This window comes from Pelobates fuscus, chromosome 1 (assembly GCF_036172605.1).
Source record: "Pelobates fuscus isolate aPelFus1 chromosome 1, aPelFus1.pri, whole genome shotgun sequence".
Taxonomy (NCBI): domain Eukaryota; kingdom Metazoa; phylum Chordata; class Amphibia; order Anura; family Pelobatidae; genus Pelobates; species Pelobates fuscus.
In genome coordinates, this window is record NC_086317.1 from 134,050,391 (window position 1) to 134,067,309 (window position 16,919).

Here is a 16,919-nt window from a genome sequence, read left to right on the forward strand (position 1 = left end):
CTGCCCCCCCCCCAGTGGTCTCTCCTCTCCCCCCATTTCCATTAGTGGTCTCTCCCCTCTTCCCCCCCACACTTTCCATTAGTGGTCTCTCTGCCCCCTGCACCACCCTTAGTGGTCTGTCCTTCCCCCCACCCTCCCCTAGTGGTCTCTTCTCAACCCCCCCTTTCTCCTGGTGGTCTCTACTCGAATTAGTGGACTCCCCCCCACATTCTCCTCACCCTCCCACATTCTCCTCACCCCCCCCCCCCTTAGTGATCTCTGCTCTCTCTCCCCCACCCTCCCTTTGTTGTCTCTCCACCCTCCCTCCCTTAGTGGTCTCTCCCCCCCCATGTTCTTCTCAACCCCCCCACGTTCTCCTCACACACCCCCTCCCTCCCTTAATGGACTCTTTCCCCCCCATTCTCCTCACCCTCTCTCCCATGTTCTCCTCACCCCCCCTTCCTTAGTGGTCTCTCCTCCCCCCCACGTTCTCCTCACACCCTCCCCTTAGTGAACGCCCCCCTCCGTTCTCCTCACCCTCCCTCCCACGTTCTCTCCCCCCTCCGTTCTCCTTACCCCCCCTCCATGTGTTCTCCTCACCTCCCCTTCCCTGTGTTCTCCTCACATCCCCTTCCCTGTGTAGCGTGGCCGAGCTCCTCTCCAGTCCACAGTACAGGAGCTTCTGTTTCCTGTACCCGGCCGGACTGACAGGAAGTGCTTACTTAGTGAGCACTTCCTGTCAGTCCGGCCAGGTACAGGAAACGGATGTTCCTGTACCGCGGACCGGAGAGGAGCTCGGCCACGCTACACAGGGAAGGGAAGGGGGGAGAGAGGCAGTGCTGCAGCCGCCTGAGGCTCTCTATAGAGCACTCAGGCGGCTATAGCATTAGAAGGGCCAGAGATGAGGGTGCCCCCTCCTAAGTGGTGCCCTAGGCGGCTGCCTACGTCGCCTTATAGGAAGTGTCGGCCCTGGCTATCTGACCACATGTAAGATATATAGTCTAGTTTTGTTTCTACCACCGTTCCATATTAATTAAGTCCCTTAGAGAATGTTTAACAGCACAGAGACAACAAAAAAACAAACAATACGTATAGAAAAAGCAACAAATTACCTTATTTTTTTTTTCATAATTAGCCACAATTCCTGGTTTATGGAATAATATCTCAGTAAAAATCATGAAATCCTGTGTAGTGGCAAAGAATGTATATTGATTTTTTTTTTTTTTTATAGAAAATGTCACTTTTTTGTATTTGGCTGAGCAGCCATGTTAATAATTTCCCCATAAGTTCCCCATCTGATAGTTATGGGGGGACTACAGAGGGGACTCAATGACTTCCCCTTCTACGTTATGTATATATAGAGCCCCAACTCTTGTTCTTTAAATTGGGGACACGGGGGAGGGGGCAGCAATAGCTATAAAAAGTTATATAAAACTTTTATACCTCCACCCTCCCCACGTTCACCATGGCACCAGTGGGGGCATGTCTGCTGTCTGTAATGCCCAAATGGAGTCTGAATTACATTTAGTCAGTGAGCCAGTTTGCATCTATCACGTTAATTTATTAAAAGCAATATTGTAAAAAAATAAATGATATAATCTGTTCCTGGTTCATATTTTTTCCATTTGGTTCAGAAGAATAGCATCAGTGAAAATTCAAATTTTACCCAAATATCTTCAGTCTCATCAAACTTTACCCATAGTGATACCACCACAATTTCTAAATGATTTGAGGTCAGATTTCCTATTTTTACGTGAGTACAAACGCAGCAGCCTCTGAAGTCTACAGATTCCTAAACAAAAAAAATCTGAGAGCCAAATGTCATGTTCTCCTAAAGAGAAACCATGCTTGCACAGGCAATTTCATTACAATACCAAAGATGCCCCAGACAACTGGCAGCAGCCAACCTTCTATAATCTGAATTTCCAACCTGTAAAAATCCCTCACCTAAAATCTCTAGGTTCCAAGTGACAGAGCTCCAAGGCTGCAAGGTAATATGTATAATCAGTTGAGAAAAGGTCCTTCAGGTCAGCTTCTCAGCGAAGGAATGGCCAAAAGTATTAAACCTAGAAGATTACCAGCTGTGAAAATATATAGACTTACATAAGAAAATTGAATTCTTATGGCATATAACTCATTAGTGTTTGTCCATGGCTTATTCATATCTACAGCCACACAGGCAGTAATTTCAGACCCCGCTAGGACCTCTATTAGCGGGGTCGGTAAGGTCTCCTATTGAGTCCCTTCTAGTCACCAATGCAGATCTATAAGATAATGCCCTACAATTTACACCACAGCTATTTCTCTTGAAGCTATTTCCTGAATTGTTTTCACCACATCAAAGAACTCATCTCTGCAATGAGCTAATGGTTGCCATGGCTTTAATAGGCCAAAACTGGAAGTCTCTGAATATTCCATCATTGCTGGAGGAATCTTATTAGTTCCCAGCAGGAGTTGAAATAACTAAACTTCAAGGGTTTCTCCACGCATCATAACCACGGCACTGCAGAACTACAGAAGTCAAAAGCCGATCCAGTCGCCACTCATTGCCTGAGTGAGTCAGCTAACAGCTTTTACCCAGTGAATGGCACACTATGCAAAACAATTTGCACAGAATTAACATTAACAACCCTGGAACTAGAGTTCCAGGCTGACTGATGACAGCCGTAGACGCTGCTGGAGGTGTGGCTACACTTCTGGCAGCCACTGGTTTAAAAAGAGTACGTGCAGTGTTTTATCTGCAAATTTATTTTATGATCCCCTCTTCCAGTAAACACTCTGCTCCCGTAAAGTCACCAGGCTGTCAAGCAATGCCGTTCAATTATCATTTTAGAGGAACATTGGAAACATATGCGCATTCAAATGCTTCTCATAGCAAAGCATTGGATTCTACAAAAGTGCAGCGTTAAAAAAAGTGCAGGGTTAAAAATTACAGGACCGCTGTCTCTTGTGAGTTTAGTGTTCCTTTAAAATGAAAGTATCAAAGTAATTGTAAATGCATAAATTACTTCTGTTGCTTTAAATATTCATTTTTCTTTGCAGAAAGTCATTATATTGCAAACATTAGACTTCTGTTTGTTTCTGGGGGGCGGGGGGCAGGCAGATTTAACACCAAGCAGCCAATAAAAACACAGCATTGAACTGCACACATTGCATACCATACGTCTCTTTGCAGCTACAGTCACATGAAATACACATTCTATATTCCAGGGAAGCCACATGTCTTTAACATATATATTTCAATTTGCTTTATTTGAGTCTGGCTTTTATATTAAAGCATTTCGACACTTTAAAATTGGAAAGGTTTCCCTGGACTGAATAAGGAAGGGAAAGACATGACTGCTGCCCAGGGAAGAGGGGATGGATTAAACGGGATACATATGTAGCGAGAAGGGTACTGGTATATATGGGAGTCTGGGGGGTGGTCCCTGGCCACTCAGCAGGTAGTAACAGATCTAACAGGAGCTTTTTCTTCAATCTCCTATCTTCCTACACCTCCTGAGAGTTTAAAAAAAAAAAAAAAAAAATGAGAATAGAAAAGAAGTTTTACTGACCTTAACAAATTTATTTACTCACCTTTCCAAGTGAAGAGCTATGGCAGTGGTGTCCAAGGATTCCCTGGTGGAGATGCTGTAGGCATACATGGCGGCGAATGGCTCCGGGTCGTTGGATGAAGTGATGGCCGGCCTGCAGGGTGGCAGCGACGTGGCAGCAGTGGCGGAGCCCGAGGAGAGGCAAGATGGCGGTAGGAGGCCTAGGCGATCCAGACCTCCTACGCGCCTTTCCCCCAACCCGGTGTGGCGAAGCAGCGGGAGACCGAGAGTGACCGGGGCAAGCGGAGTGAGCGGAGCGGCTGGAGGTGTCCCCTTACCTACCCGGGCTGCAGGAGGGCGGCTGCGGCGGGAACTGGAGGCTGGTCGGCGGGATCAAGATGGCGGCGGACGAGGTGCGAGGTCGAGGAGTCCAGCTTCTTTTCCGGCCCAGCCAGATATGACGTCTGAGCGCGCCCGACGCGCGGTAAGAGTGACGTCAGCGGAGGCGCCGCGGGGCGCGTACGTGACGTCTGTGCGCCGGAGCGTGCGTACGTCACAGGCCCCACCATCTTGGGGGCAAACCGGGCAAACCGGTCCGGAGAGCCGGGCAGCCGGGAGGCTGGCCTGGAAAGTGCCCAGGATTCGTGGAGGGACGGTGGCCGGGTTGCCGGTCGGCTCAGCACATCGGGTGATGGCGGCCATGGCTGTGGTCGGCCGGAAGCAGCGGAGGATGGCGGCCTGTGGAGAGGCCGGCTGGATCTGGAGGAGGAACCGGCCATGGGAGATGAAGACAGCGTAGAGGAGCAGGAGGAACAGCTGGAGGACCGTGTGCCTGGCAGCCTTCCTGTGTCTGGTGAGTCAGCCTGCGCAGGCGCATGGGGTAGCCTGGGTGCCAGTATAGGGTCCAGGGAGTCACAAGGCGAAGTTTTGCGCTTGCTTAGGGCTCTAGTGGCAGGGTTACCAGGGGCAACGCAAGGGGGGGCAGTAGCGCCTGCGCCAGGGCCCGCGCCAGCAGCTCCAATGTGTGCTTTTCGCCCCAGCATACCCGGGTGTGAGTTGTCTCCGCTGGGCATGCATGTCCCCAGCGAGACGCGCGAGAAGATAGTGCGTGGTGAATTTGTGGATTTGATATCCCTGGTTCCGCCAGACAAGGATTCCGTAGATAGGCCTAGACGGGGGGAGCCGGGGGAAGGGGACAAGGGCAAGCAGCTCCCGAGGACTTTCGGGAACTGGTTGCAGGGGTTTGCGGTTTTCGCCAGCGTCTTGTCCAGGCAGTTTCCGGAAAGGGCCCCTTCGTTATTTGGATACCTAGATCTCATTTGGGGGGCTTACAAAATTTACGGCGGGCAATGCTGGTTTCGTTATGACCAGCAATTTCGGCAGAAGATGGCGGTGTGCCCGGGGTTGGACTTCGGGGTGCAGGACGGCAGCCTCTGGCTGCTTCTCATGACTCCCAGCCGGCCAGCGCCCTTTCAGGGCGCAGCCGGTGGCCAGACAGGGACACCGGCTGGTCCTAAGCGAGGGGTTTGCTGGCTCTTCAATGAGAGCCATTTTAGGTGGTATAGTTCCTGCCGTTTTCGACACGAGTGTTCTCACTGTGGAGGAGCGCATCCTGCAGCGCGCTGTTTCAAAAAGGGAAAACAGGTGCCTCCAAAAGGTGGGGCGGACGCCGCACCAAAAGGCCTGGACCCCGGTGAGCGGGGAAAGGATGGCGCCGTGGCTCGCGCGGTATCCTAAGCGGCGGGATGCGTTGCTGTTGGCGGACAGGTTTTTGTCAGGGTTTTGGGTTCCGTTTGTTCCCTCGGCGGAGCCGCGTTTTGCTAACAACTTGCGCTCGGTTCAGGGTAGGGAAGGGATGTTGCGGGGAAAACTGGAAAAAGAGGTATGTTTGGGGAGGATGGCGGGGCCTTTTGTCCGCTTGCCATTTGAGAATCTCCGGGTGTCGCCGTTGGGTTTGGTCCCCAAAAAAGAGGAGGGAGCTTACCGCATGATTCATCTTTTATCATATCCAGCAGGTGAGTCTGTTAACGACGGCATTGATAAGGAGTTCAGCCGCGTCCGGTATGCGTCGTTCGACAGGGCGTTGGAATTGGTCAGGGACGCCGGGGTTGGAGCCTGGTTAGCGAAGTCCGACATTGAATCGGCTTTCCGCTTGTTACCAGTCCACCCGGAGTGTCATCACCTCCTCGGTTGCCACTTCGAGGGTAGTTACTACTATGACATGTGTCTGCCGATGGGGTGTGCGATTTCCTGCTCCTATTTCGAGTCTTTTGCGTCGTTTCTGGAATGGGTGGTCATTCAGGTTTTCGGGTTTCGGTTCAGTTACACATTATTTAGATGATTTTTGTTTGTAGAGAAACGGGGGACAGGGGTATGTGGGGACCTTCTGCGTGTCTTTCGGGAGGTGGCAGCTGATTTTGGCGTTCCGGTCGCGGAACAGAAGACGGAGGGTCCGGCGGAGGTGCTGTCGTTCCTGGGGGTGGAAATTGATTCCACCAACATGATTTTTCGGTTGCCGGAAGACAAGGTCGCTTTGCTGTTTTGTTGGATCGACCTAGTCAAAGGGGCGCATAAAGTACAGTTGCGGCAGATGCATGTGCTGCTGGGTCACCTGGCATTCGCATGTCGGGTTTTGCCGATGGGTCGGGCGTTTTGTCGCCGGCTCTCTTTGGCGACGGTGGGGATTCGGGAGCCGTATCATTTTATACGGGTTACGAGAAAGCTTAAGGCGGACTTGCAGGTGCGGAGTTCTTTCCTGGAGAAGTACAACGGCCGATCGTGTTGGTTGCGAGCGGCGGTTGGTAACTCGGTGTTGGAACTCTTCACGGATGCGTCCGGCTCCCTCGGTTTTGGGGCATACTTCCGGGGCCGGTGGTGTGCGGAGGCCTGGCCGGACAACTGGCAGGGTAAGGATCTTATGCGCAATCTGACCTTCCTGGAGCTCTTCCCGATTGTAGTTGCAATGGAGTTATGGGGTCACGATTTACGGGACCGAACGGTTGATTTTCACACGGACAACATGAGTGTTGTACATGTGATAAATCGTGCAACGTCGGCTTCCCCGCCGGTGCTGGCGTTGCTGAGGCGATTGGTCCTGTTGAGTTTGCAGCATAATGTGTGGGTTAGGGCGTGTCATGTTCCGGGAGTGTTGAATATTGTGGCTGATGCGCTTTCTCGGTTCCAGTGGCAGCGTTTCCGAGAGGCGGCACCAGAGGCGGAACAGGTGGGGCAGCCTTGCCCGCAGTCTTTATGGGAGCTCGGTTCCGAAGATTGATGGGGTTGGTGACGGAGTCGTTGTCAGCATCATCGTGGAAGTCCTACTGGGCAGTGTGGTCCAAGTGGCTCGGGTTGGTTCCGGGGGAAGGTAGCCTGGCGTCGGACTCGGGGCGCTTTGAGGTAACCTTAATGTTTTTGGAGCAATTGTTGGATGAAGGGCGGTCATGTGCTGCAGCGGAGAAGGCCCTGTTGGCCCTGTCCTTCTTGTTTCGGTTCCTGGGTTGGAAGGATATGACCAGGGAATTTAGTATTCAGAGAGCCCTGCGTGGGTGGCGTCGGAGGAGGGTCCCGGATCAGAGGAGGCCGATCTCGGTGCAGCTTCTGTGGGAACTCCTGGCGGCGCTGCGGCGGGTGTGTAGCTCAGAGTACGAGGCGTTGTTGTTCGGGGTCGCTTTTTCTTTGTGTTTTTTTGGGGCGTTGCGGGTCGGAGAGGTGGTGGCCGCCAGTCGTCGGGTGGCGCCGCCGCTGTTGGTGTCGGATGTGCGGTGGGCGGTCAAGGGGCTGGACATTCGGATCCGTAAGTCCAAGACGGATCAGAGAGGTGAAGGAGCGTGGGTACGTATTGATGCAGCGGGCGGAGAGTATTGCCCAGTGCTCCTGTTTCGGAGATTCTTGCAGGTCCGCCCTTCGGGCGGGGGTGCACTGCTGGTGCATCAGGATGGGTCTCCTGTGACGCGATATCAATTTAGCAAGATCTTGCGTGAATCCCTGGTGGCGAGCGGGAGGAGCCCGCAAGGGTACTCGGCCCATTCCTTCCGGATTGGGGCAGCCACACAGGCTAGTGGGATGGGATTTTCACCGGCGGAGGTGCGGGAATTGGGGCGGTGGAGTTTAGGTAGGTTTCAGCTGTATGTCCGGCCGCACCTCTTATAGGGTTTAATTTCGGGGTGAGTAACAGTTTCTTACCGTTCAGTTTTTTCTGTTTGTTTATTCTAGGTTCTCGCCCACGTTACGTATGGATACTAGGGCATTCTTACATCTATTGGGCAGCGAGGCGGGCGGAGGAGCGCCCTTATGGCCGCAACCTGGGGTTTTCATATGATCAAGTACGGGTCCGATGGAGGGGCATTCGTGGGTTGTCATGAAGCCAGGTGTACCCAGAGTGTCGTTTCCTGAGCAGGTTTGTTCCCAGTTCGGTGATGTTGGTCATCCATGCAGGGGGAAATGACCTGGGGCGGGTCCGGACAGTGGATCTCATACACGACATGAAGGACGACCTCGCCCGTTGCATGGCACTGTTTCGGGATGTAACGTTGGTGTGGTCCGAGGTGATCCCGAGGCCCTGCTGGCAGCTGTTGCCTTACCTTATGCAAAAGGGCTGGAGCGCAGCAGGCGCAAGTTGAATGTGGCGGTGTCGAGATTTGTTCGTCAGCTTGGGGGCATCGTAGTCCGGCATGTGGAGTTGGAAGGGGATAACAGCACACTGATGCGATCCGATGGGGTACACTTAAGCTTGATTGGTTTGGATATTTTCAACGTGGGAATGCAGGGTGGGATTGAGAAGGCGCTGGCGGCGGGGGGCGCGATGCCTGGGGAGGGTGTAGGGGGCCGGCATCGTGGTGGCGGAATACCTGGCCAGCGCATGGGAAGGCAAGTGCCAAGTCGGATTGGGGAGTCGCAGCATGCTTGGGCTGAAGGCGGAAGGCAGGCTGCTTTGGACTCTGGAAAAAGGATGTGAGATCTGTCTGATGGATGAATCACCCCATCAGCTGACAGTTGGTTTAATGCTGGTCAAAATGTTCAATAAAGCTGTGGCCGTTGCCCTTATCCATTATACAGGTGTTGTGTGTTTATTGGGCAACGTAGGGGTTGTGGGTCCGCAGTCAAGGGAAAGAGCTTATGTTTATTTTAATGAACTAATCTTTCTGATGAGAAAAATGTTCTGCTGTATGACTCAATCAGTTCCATGAATTAAGTTTACTAGCAAAGTATTTTTTTTTTGCTCACTCGCTCTGTCTGGCTTTTCAAATCACTTAGAGTACAGTCAATTCAGAAAAGTTGTGTTAGGTCAGTTCATGACGGCCCAATTTTAAACTATTTACATATTCTTGTGGCCTCTTGAACTGCCACTGAATACTAGTTGACAGATGCATTGTTAAAATTGCTAACTCAAAAAGTTAAAATATGTTCTTCTGGCAGCTTTGCAGTTATATATAAGTAAAGTAATAAACAGCTTGAGCAGAGTTCTCTGGAACATCAACTAAAATGGGAAGCAGCCACTCAGCAGGGCCTGGGGTTAATTGAAATGCAAGAAAGAAGGTCCAGGCACCCCATTGCTCAGTTAGGCACATTTGATGGAACACAGTGAATCCAGCAATGTTTCGACCCAAATAGATCTTTGTCAGAGGTTTTTGTCATCAATTTATTATCTAATTCCTTTGGGAACTAGTGCAATAAATACAGATCCACCACCACCACAATTCATTAATGAGGTGGTGTTTGATCATCCTGCATTATCACAAACAGAAACAATTCACTAAAAATTCTCATGTTGTACTTTCGCGGCATCTGTCCATAGAGTATTGTTCCAATTGTGTTGAGTTTTATACAAATGTTTTCAGTTATATTGATGAAAATGTGTGTAATTTTAAGCAGTTAACTTGGCATAGCTTGTTTGGCATGAATTTCCCAGTATCGTATTGATGGCAGAGCCAAGAACACTAGTAATAGCGGAGGCCTGCTCATCCCTGTAAGTAATGTAATTTCATGTATAATTGACATTGTGTTCATGGGAGATTTCGGCAAGACATGGAAGACTTACCATTGTCCTAAACTTACTCTATTTGGACAGTATGGCTTTGACTGAGGTCAAGTGGAACCCCTAAATCAACGCAATGAATCAATGCTTTTCTATAGAGTGTTAGCTGACGCTGGATGTCCTCATGCAAAGCGTGGGGACGTCCAGCGCAATTTAGAGGACCAAAAGTCCGCTTAAGACCTGGAAGCGTCTCTAGTGGAGTTAACCCTGCAAGGTAATTACTACAGTTTATCAATAATTGCAATAATTATAATTGCAGTGTTTAAGGGACAGGGGCACTGCATCCAGAACACTTCAATGAGATTACGTTTTCTTGGTGCTTATATTGCCCCTTTAAACTCAGAAGTAAATAAATTAGGTAAGGCTTGTTCACATTTGCCCTGAAATTGATTGTTTATCATGAAATTCAGACATTTAATCCTAGTAATATCTTTTTTTTAGTGGAGATAAAGGGACACTCCAAGCACTATAACCACTAAAGTGCTCTGTAGTAGTAGTGCTCTGTAGTAGTTATGGTACTTGGAGTTTTCCTTTAAGTAGGTCGATAACAACCTGTTGGATTATTTAGCACACCAAACACATAAAATAATTTTTGCTCTCGTGTTGTCCACTTTTATGTTATAGTCCAGTTCACAGACTGTTTTGACCATATTTAATGTAAAAATACATAGGAATGCAAAAATTAAAATGGGGTTTAATATCATAGTGGTATTAAACATGCCGTTTGAGAAAAGTATAATGGAGATCTTAATGTGGTCATTCAGGATGCACTTTTTTTTTATTTTATTTTTTTTACTTAACTCACAGTCATTCAGCTGATGTAAAAACTTAGACTGTCAAGATGTGTGAGGTGTATGATAGATTTAAAGGTTACTGAAGTGCTTCCTCATTTTTCATGTTCTCAATAGAAATCAGCACATATATATTCATATAGTCTAAATAAAACCATGTTACAACTCTCAATCATACAGTCAATCCTGTTACTTCCTGGGCTGAGTGGGGCTAAACTGAAGCCCAGAGCACCTGCCTTGCAAAGACATCTCAGTGAGCTGTATTAACGATTGGACAGCCATAGAAAGTATCTGCTGAAGAAGAAGGGAATGGCTTGCAGCAGTGCAAGCACAAGATCTGCAGCTATTGTAATCCAAGATTTAATATACTCCAAAATAAAACATGCACCACAAATTGCATGGACAATTTTCTTGGATGTGGATCTACTAAATTATTTGTTTTTTTAATGGAGTGTTATTTTAACATTTGCTTTGTTTTTCCGCTTTTGCTTACCTAGTTGAATTGCTGTGGGAATGCGGATCCTGCTAGCAGTAAACACGTGGCTGCTTTGTGTCCTGATGAGCAAAAAGAACACAAGGTATGTTATGAATCACAAGCACAATCATTGCACTGTTAAATATGTACAGGTGTATTAACTGATGGATTTACAGCACCATGTGTTTGATGCCTGCTTTTACTTAATTACTGTATGTAAATAAAACAGATCAAAGGGAAACTATAGTGATGAACTGCAATTTCCATGAACTTTCTAAATTAAAAAAACAAGCAAACTGCTGAACAATTGAAACATCAGAGCCAGGTGAAATGCACATTAAGTCATTACCTCACATACACTTTATGCCACAAACTCACATGCATATAAATATATTTATACATAGACACACTTATAGACATAAAGTAATACATAGACCGGTTTAATCGTTCTCTTTCTCCTCCCACTACTTACCTTTACCAGTAGTAAGGAGAAATAGGAAATGGTGCATCAGACACATCTACCTTTGGTTTCTAGCTGAGAAACAGACTTTATCTGCATGATGCCGTAACAATGGCAGCTTTTCCCACACTTCTTAGAATTGAGAATGCTGTATTTATGGTAGTGATGCCAAATACAGTGAGAGATGAGATCAGTGGCGGATCCAGAGCCTGATCTCGGGAGGGGCACTTGTAGATTATTTAAAGAAATAATCCAGACACAATAACCACTACAGCTCAGTGTAGTGGTTATGGTGTCAATAGTGGCGGGACCCCCTCCCAGAGTAAGTAGTCAAACCGTTTAAGAACAGTTTGACAACTTACCTGAGGTCTGCTGGGAACTGGGGCTGTAGTAGGGCGTAGGAGCAGTGGTGTGTGTGAGTGGTTCAATGTGTAAGGGGTGCAGTGTGTGTGTGAGGGGGACAGTGTGTGAGCAGTGTGTGTGAGTGAGGGCGGCAGTGTATGTGTGGTGCAGTGTGTGTGTGTGAGTATTGCAGTGTATGTGTGAGTGTGGGCAATGTGTGTGTATGGGGCGGCAGTGTATGGGGGGTAGTGTATGTATGTAGAGTGTGTGTGTATGGGGGAGCAGTATGTGTGTATGGGGGCAATATGTGTGTATGGGGCAGTGTGTGTGTATGGGGGGCAGTATGTATGTATGGGGGGCAGTATGTGTGTATGGGGGGCAGTGTGTGTATATGGGGCAATGTGTGTATATGGGGCAGTATGGGGGGCAATTTGTGTGTATGGGGCAGTATGGGGACAATGTGTGTATGGGGCAATGTGTGTGTATGGGGGCAGTGTGTGTATGGGGGGCAGTATGGGGGGCAATGTGTGTGTATGGGGGCAGTATGGGGGCAATGTGTGTATGGGGGGCAGTGTAGAGTGTGTGTGTGTTTGTGTGTGTGATAAGGGAAGGGGGGCTTTTCTTTTTAAATAATATATATATATATTTTTTTTATTTAATTTAAATAAATATTGATGTCCCCCCTCCCTTCTTACCTTTACCGGGAGGAGGGGGGACATTTCTTGATCCCTGGTGGTCAGATGGTGATTCCCTGGTGGCCCAGTGGGGAGAGTGAACTCTAGCCCATAGCTCCCGGGCTAGAGTTCACTCTCGCGAGATTTGGAGCGTTGCCGTGGTTACCGCGGCAACGCTCCAAGCTCGCGAAATGAGGACCCGGAGGAGCTGCAGGCAGAGCTCCCGGGTCCTCTCTCCTCACTCTCCATCCCCTGCCGGCTGTCAGCATAGTGCCTGCGGACCGGGGAGGGAGATCTCTGATCTCCCTCCCCGGTCCACAGGCACATTGCAGGGCTGGCACCTGCATGTGCTGGCAGGGGAGAGGGAGACCGTCAATTTTCTCGGGGGGGGGGGGGGGGCAATTGCCCCGTTGCCCCCCCCCCCGGATCCGCCACTGGATGAGATATCTCTATAATCTCATCATGCACAGCCAATGCTTAACCCAATGGATAGTGCCAATAGGGGTTGACTGACTGCCACAGGTGATCCAAAGGTGGAAACAAAAGGGGAAATAATTAAAGTATTAGTCCAGCAATAAAACACTGTTATTGGTTAGGGTAACCTTTCCTATCCTGATTCCCCCTAACTTTAGAAAAAAAACACAACTAACGTTAAAACTTACTCCATTGCAGAGCTAAGGCCAAGTTCTCCCCTCAATAAAATGTTAAGAAGTGGAGCGGTATTAAGATTACAATAAGTCCCTCTCCCACATGCACCAGAGTTTACAAGAGGAAAAGAAAGATACTTATATTGTTCACTGAATGGTGTTCCAATTCATACTCGGCATGTAAGAAAAATACAAAAACAAAAGAATCATAGAACAGATCTGTGAGGCTTACTTAAAGCTTCTTAAAAGATATTGAAAATACAGGTAGTGGCTTAATTAAATATATATAAAACAATTTATTACCAATGTAACAATTACAATTGTGCAAAAATTAAAAGTAAAAATAAAAATTAATGTAAAACATAAGTGTACAGCGTATCACTGCTTAGTTAGCAACCCTAAAGCAGGTGATTGCTCGATACACAAACAAAACAGATTACTGCTAGACAAATAGGACATAAGGCAGGTTGGCTGCTTACTAGATAGTGTGGTGAGTAAAACGGTATATGTTCCCGTTACTCACAAACAGGCCTTCCCACACTGGGAGATGTCTCCTGGGTTAGGGGGTCAATGGAGTTTCTTTCACTCTAGTCCGGGTAATATGCATGCGTTCAAAAAGCTGCTTCTTTCGAAAATCCCGGCTGGTTGATAGGCTCCGCCCCTATATTACCCGGACTAGAGTGAAAGAAACTCCATTGACCCCCTAATCCAGGAGACATCTTCCAGTGTGGGAAAGCCTGTTTGTGAGTAACGGGAATATACACCGTTTTACTCACCACTCTATCTAGTAAGCAGTCAACCTGCCTTATGTAGGGTTGCTTCGGAAAACTCTGCGCATTGAGGACTGCGCCTTATTAAGGGAGGTGAACACGTTTACGTGTTTATTGAGTTCCTTGAGGAACGGTTCGCCAAATAGTTTCCCTTGTGCCTGGGGTCCAATCTCCTTTGTGCCAAGGTCTGCCAATTTGCCGTTAATACGGTACAACACTGCTTTTCGTCTCTCCGAAGAGAGCGTAACATTAGTGTTTCCGATGTAACAAAAACACCGTTGTGCCCATTCACGAACATCATGTGCCCATTCCCTGATGTCCTCGGAGGAGAAGGAGTCGGCTTTAGCGTAGGCATCATCCGCCAGATACATAATGCGGGCCAGGGGGCCTACGGAATCCAGCAGGTTATCTTGGGCGCCCCATAGGCCTTTCTCTACCCCACGGCGGGGGTCTCTACCACTGCGCATCATGAAGGTCGACATGGCCTTATCGAATTCCGGGGTCTGAGCGACTTTATCCGGCAGGGAAGGGCGTGGGCATTCAGACCTGAGTCGGCTGCGGACCTCTTTCTCCAGAGGTTTGCGGAGCCACAGGTGCATGAACCTGGCAAGGTGTTCTGGAGGCGACCAGTCACCCGATCTGGGGTGCCGTATGTTACGGGGGTCGAACATCGCCTGACCCGAGGGGTCCAATATAGTGTCTGAATCACGAGGAGGTTCTGCGTCCGCAGTGTCCTCGATACCTCCAGTTTGGGCAGCACCCAGGAGAGTTTCTCGCATGAAAGCGGAAACAGACTTCTCGTCCGAGCCCCATGCGTCATAGTCCGAGTCAGAAGCATCAGCTTGCCACTCATCCAGAACTGACATGGACTGGGCAGGGCCCTGCTCTTCGTCTGAAGAGTACTCCTGACGCAGGGCCGGGGTGTGTAATTTGGCAGACTTGCGTTTGGCAGGTGCCTTACCCTTAAATGGTTTGGGTGTGTAATCTTCGCCCTTGTCATGGCGCTTTTTAGGGCGGGAGTCATCCCTTGACTGATGGTCGGACAATTCAGAGTCCGATTCGTGGCGGTGGTGTCTGCGTTTTGGCACGTCAGGAGCCGCAGCTTGGGTCTTGGAGAGTGACTTCTCCACAGAGGCAGTGACAGCTGCGTTAATCATGGCCTGGAAGTCCACAGGGACATTCTGGGAATCTTCCATGTTAAGGGTAGGCAAGTACGTCACTGAAGGGCACAGCAATAAACGGGCACCAGGGTCTTGATAATAGGCGTAGGGTCAGATTTGATAGTATGGTGGGAACAAGCCCAGAATAACCCCAGCGGGGTATAATAGTGACCTTATAAACTGGGGCTCACCCAGTTAGAGAGAACTGCAACAGCTAGTCTCCCAGTAAGCAGCGTATTTATAGTGGGGGCTCACCCCGGTTGCACAGGGTTGGGACCCTTAAGTGCAGGTCACGATAATAATAAACAGGCAGCAGCACTGACCTGACTGACCCAGCCACAGGATAGCTTAATAGAAGCAGATGAGACACAGAGACTGAGTAGCAGATTGATAGCAGATAGTAGTGCTTGAGCAGGTAATCCTTCAGTCCCAGGGGTGTCAGACACAAAAAGGAGTGAAAAAACAGCAGTGCAGGGGCAACAGCAGGTTAACACAGCCACACTGGGTCCCTAGTGAGATGCACGAGGCAAAACTAAGATGGCCGCGAGAATCTCGCGATTTTCGCGATCCAAAATGGCGGCCGCGAGGTAGGCCGCAAAGCCGGGGACTAAATTTATTAGGCCGGCTGCGGGCCGAAGCGGGCCGGCGCGAAACCGGTCACGAACGACACCGGACGCAAGGAGGGAGCCCAGGAGGGAACTCCAGGTAGGGGGGGCAGTGGGGGGACCTGGGGGGACCGCAGGAAGGCCATGGGAGGGTCCCAGAAGGCGTAGAGGGGCAGAGAGGAGGGCAGAAAAGCCACAGAGAGCCCCTAGTCCCACAGCCCACTACAGAAATAGTAAAAAGGATAATGAAGGGTAATGTAATAGCAATGATAGTGAAATACAATTAAAACAAACGGATAATTAGGACAAATAAGTAATGACAATAAGTGTGTAAAGCTCCAGGGGAGCAAATATTCTGACCTGTCTGTGATGGAGCAGTAAAGAAAGAGGAAGTTATACAGGCAGCATGACCCTTATATACTATGCTGCTCAGTGATTTACTTGTTACTTTTACGTTTTTCTTTACTGCTGTGGAGTTTAGTAAAGAGAGTTAATGCAAAATAGGAAGCCTCCTGTCATGTTATAAAATTATCAGACAACTTGACAATGTTGACTTGTATAGTCCTATCGTAAGTAACAAGCTTTGTATGTATTGTACTGTGTTTTAGTATTTCTTGTACATTTGTTGAAATGTACAAAATGCTAACCAATTTGCATTAGGATACTTTGATCACATTTTGTCAAGAAAGTTGACTCAACATAAAATCATCTATATAGGATCTACATAAATCACTTCTAACATGTATTGAAAAATAGTGACTGCAGTGCCTCATTTTCAAAACAAATACATTCTAAAAGGAAAATATGTGTGTATGATTGATTTTTTATAATACTCAATTCAGTATCTAAATGGCTGGATTTTTTAAAACATTTTGTAGGATTGTCTTGAAGAGATTGAGAAGTTGTTTCAACACAAATTCCACATAATTGGAATACTTGCAGTCTCCACAGCTGGAATAACTGTAAGTAAATCACTGCATCTACTGGATTCTAGAGTTCTAATCACTTGAGAGAAACTGCTTCTGTGATGTTGCTTTGCGTAATGAGTCAAATGCAAATAAACGTGGCTTATCTTCTAATTTAGTTTTATTTAACTAAACCTGAGGAATATATGTGTGACAAGTTGCTTTGCTGTGTGAAAAGAAAAACACAAAAAAACAGACGGGCACCACGGGCACCAATACTACTTTAAAAGGGCACTATAGTCACCAGACCAACTACAGCTTATTGGATTTGTTCTGGTGAGTAGAATTATTCCCTGTAGGCTTATTGTAGTAAACACTGTCTTTTCAGAGAAAAAGCAGTGTTAACATTACAACCTAGTGATAACTCAGCTGCCCACTCCAGAAAGACACATAGTAAGGATATCACTACCTGTTTGTAGTTTGTCAGACTGTCTGCAGCCACGTTGTGAATTAAAAACCATAATGTTGGGGCCAAGACTGTGTG

General features: G+C 48.2%; 1 protein-coding gene across 1 annotated transcript in view; it reads left to right on the forward strand.

Moving 5' to 3' along the window:
- TSPAN2 (tetraspanin 2) overlaps positions 1-16,919 on the forward strand; it is a 182,812-nt gene that overhangs the window by 134,039 nt on the left and 31,854 nt on the right. The window contains exons 6-7 of the mRNA XM_063444313.1: positions 10,835-10,915; positions 16,349-16,432. Coding sequence (XP_063300383.1) covers positions 10,835-10,915; positions 16,349-16,432 — 165 coding nt within the window. The remainder of the gene's footprint in view (positions 1-10,834; positions 10,916-16,348; positions 16,433-16,919) is intronic.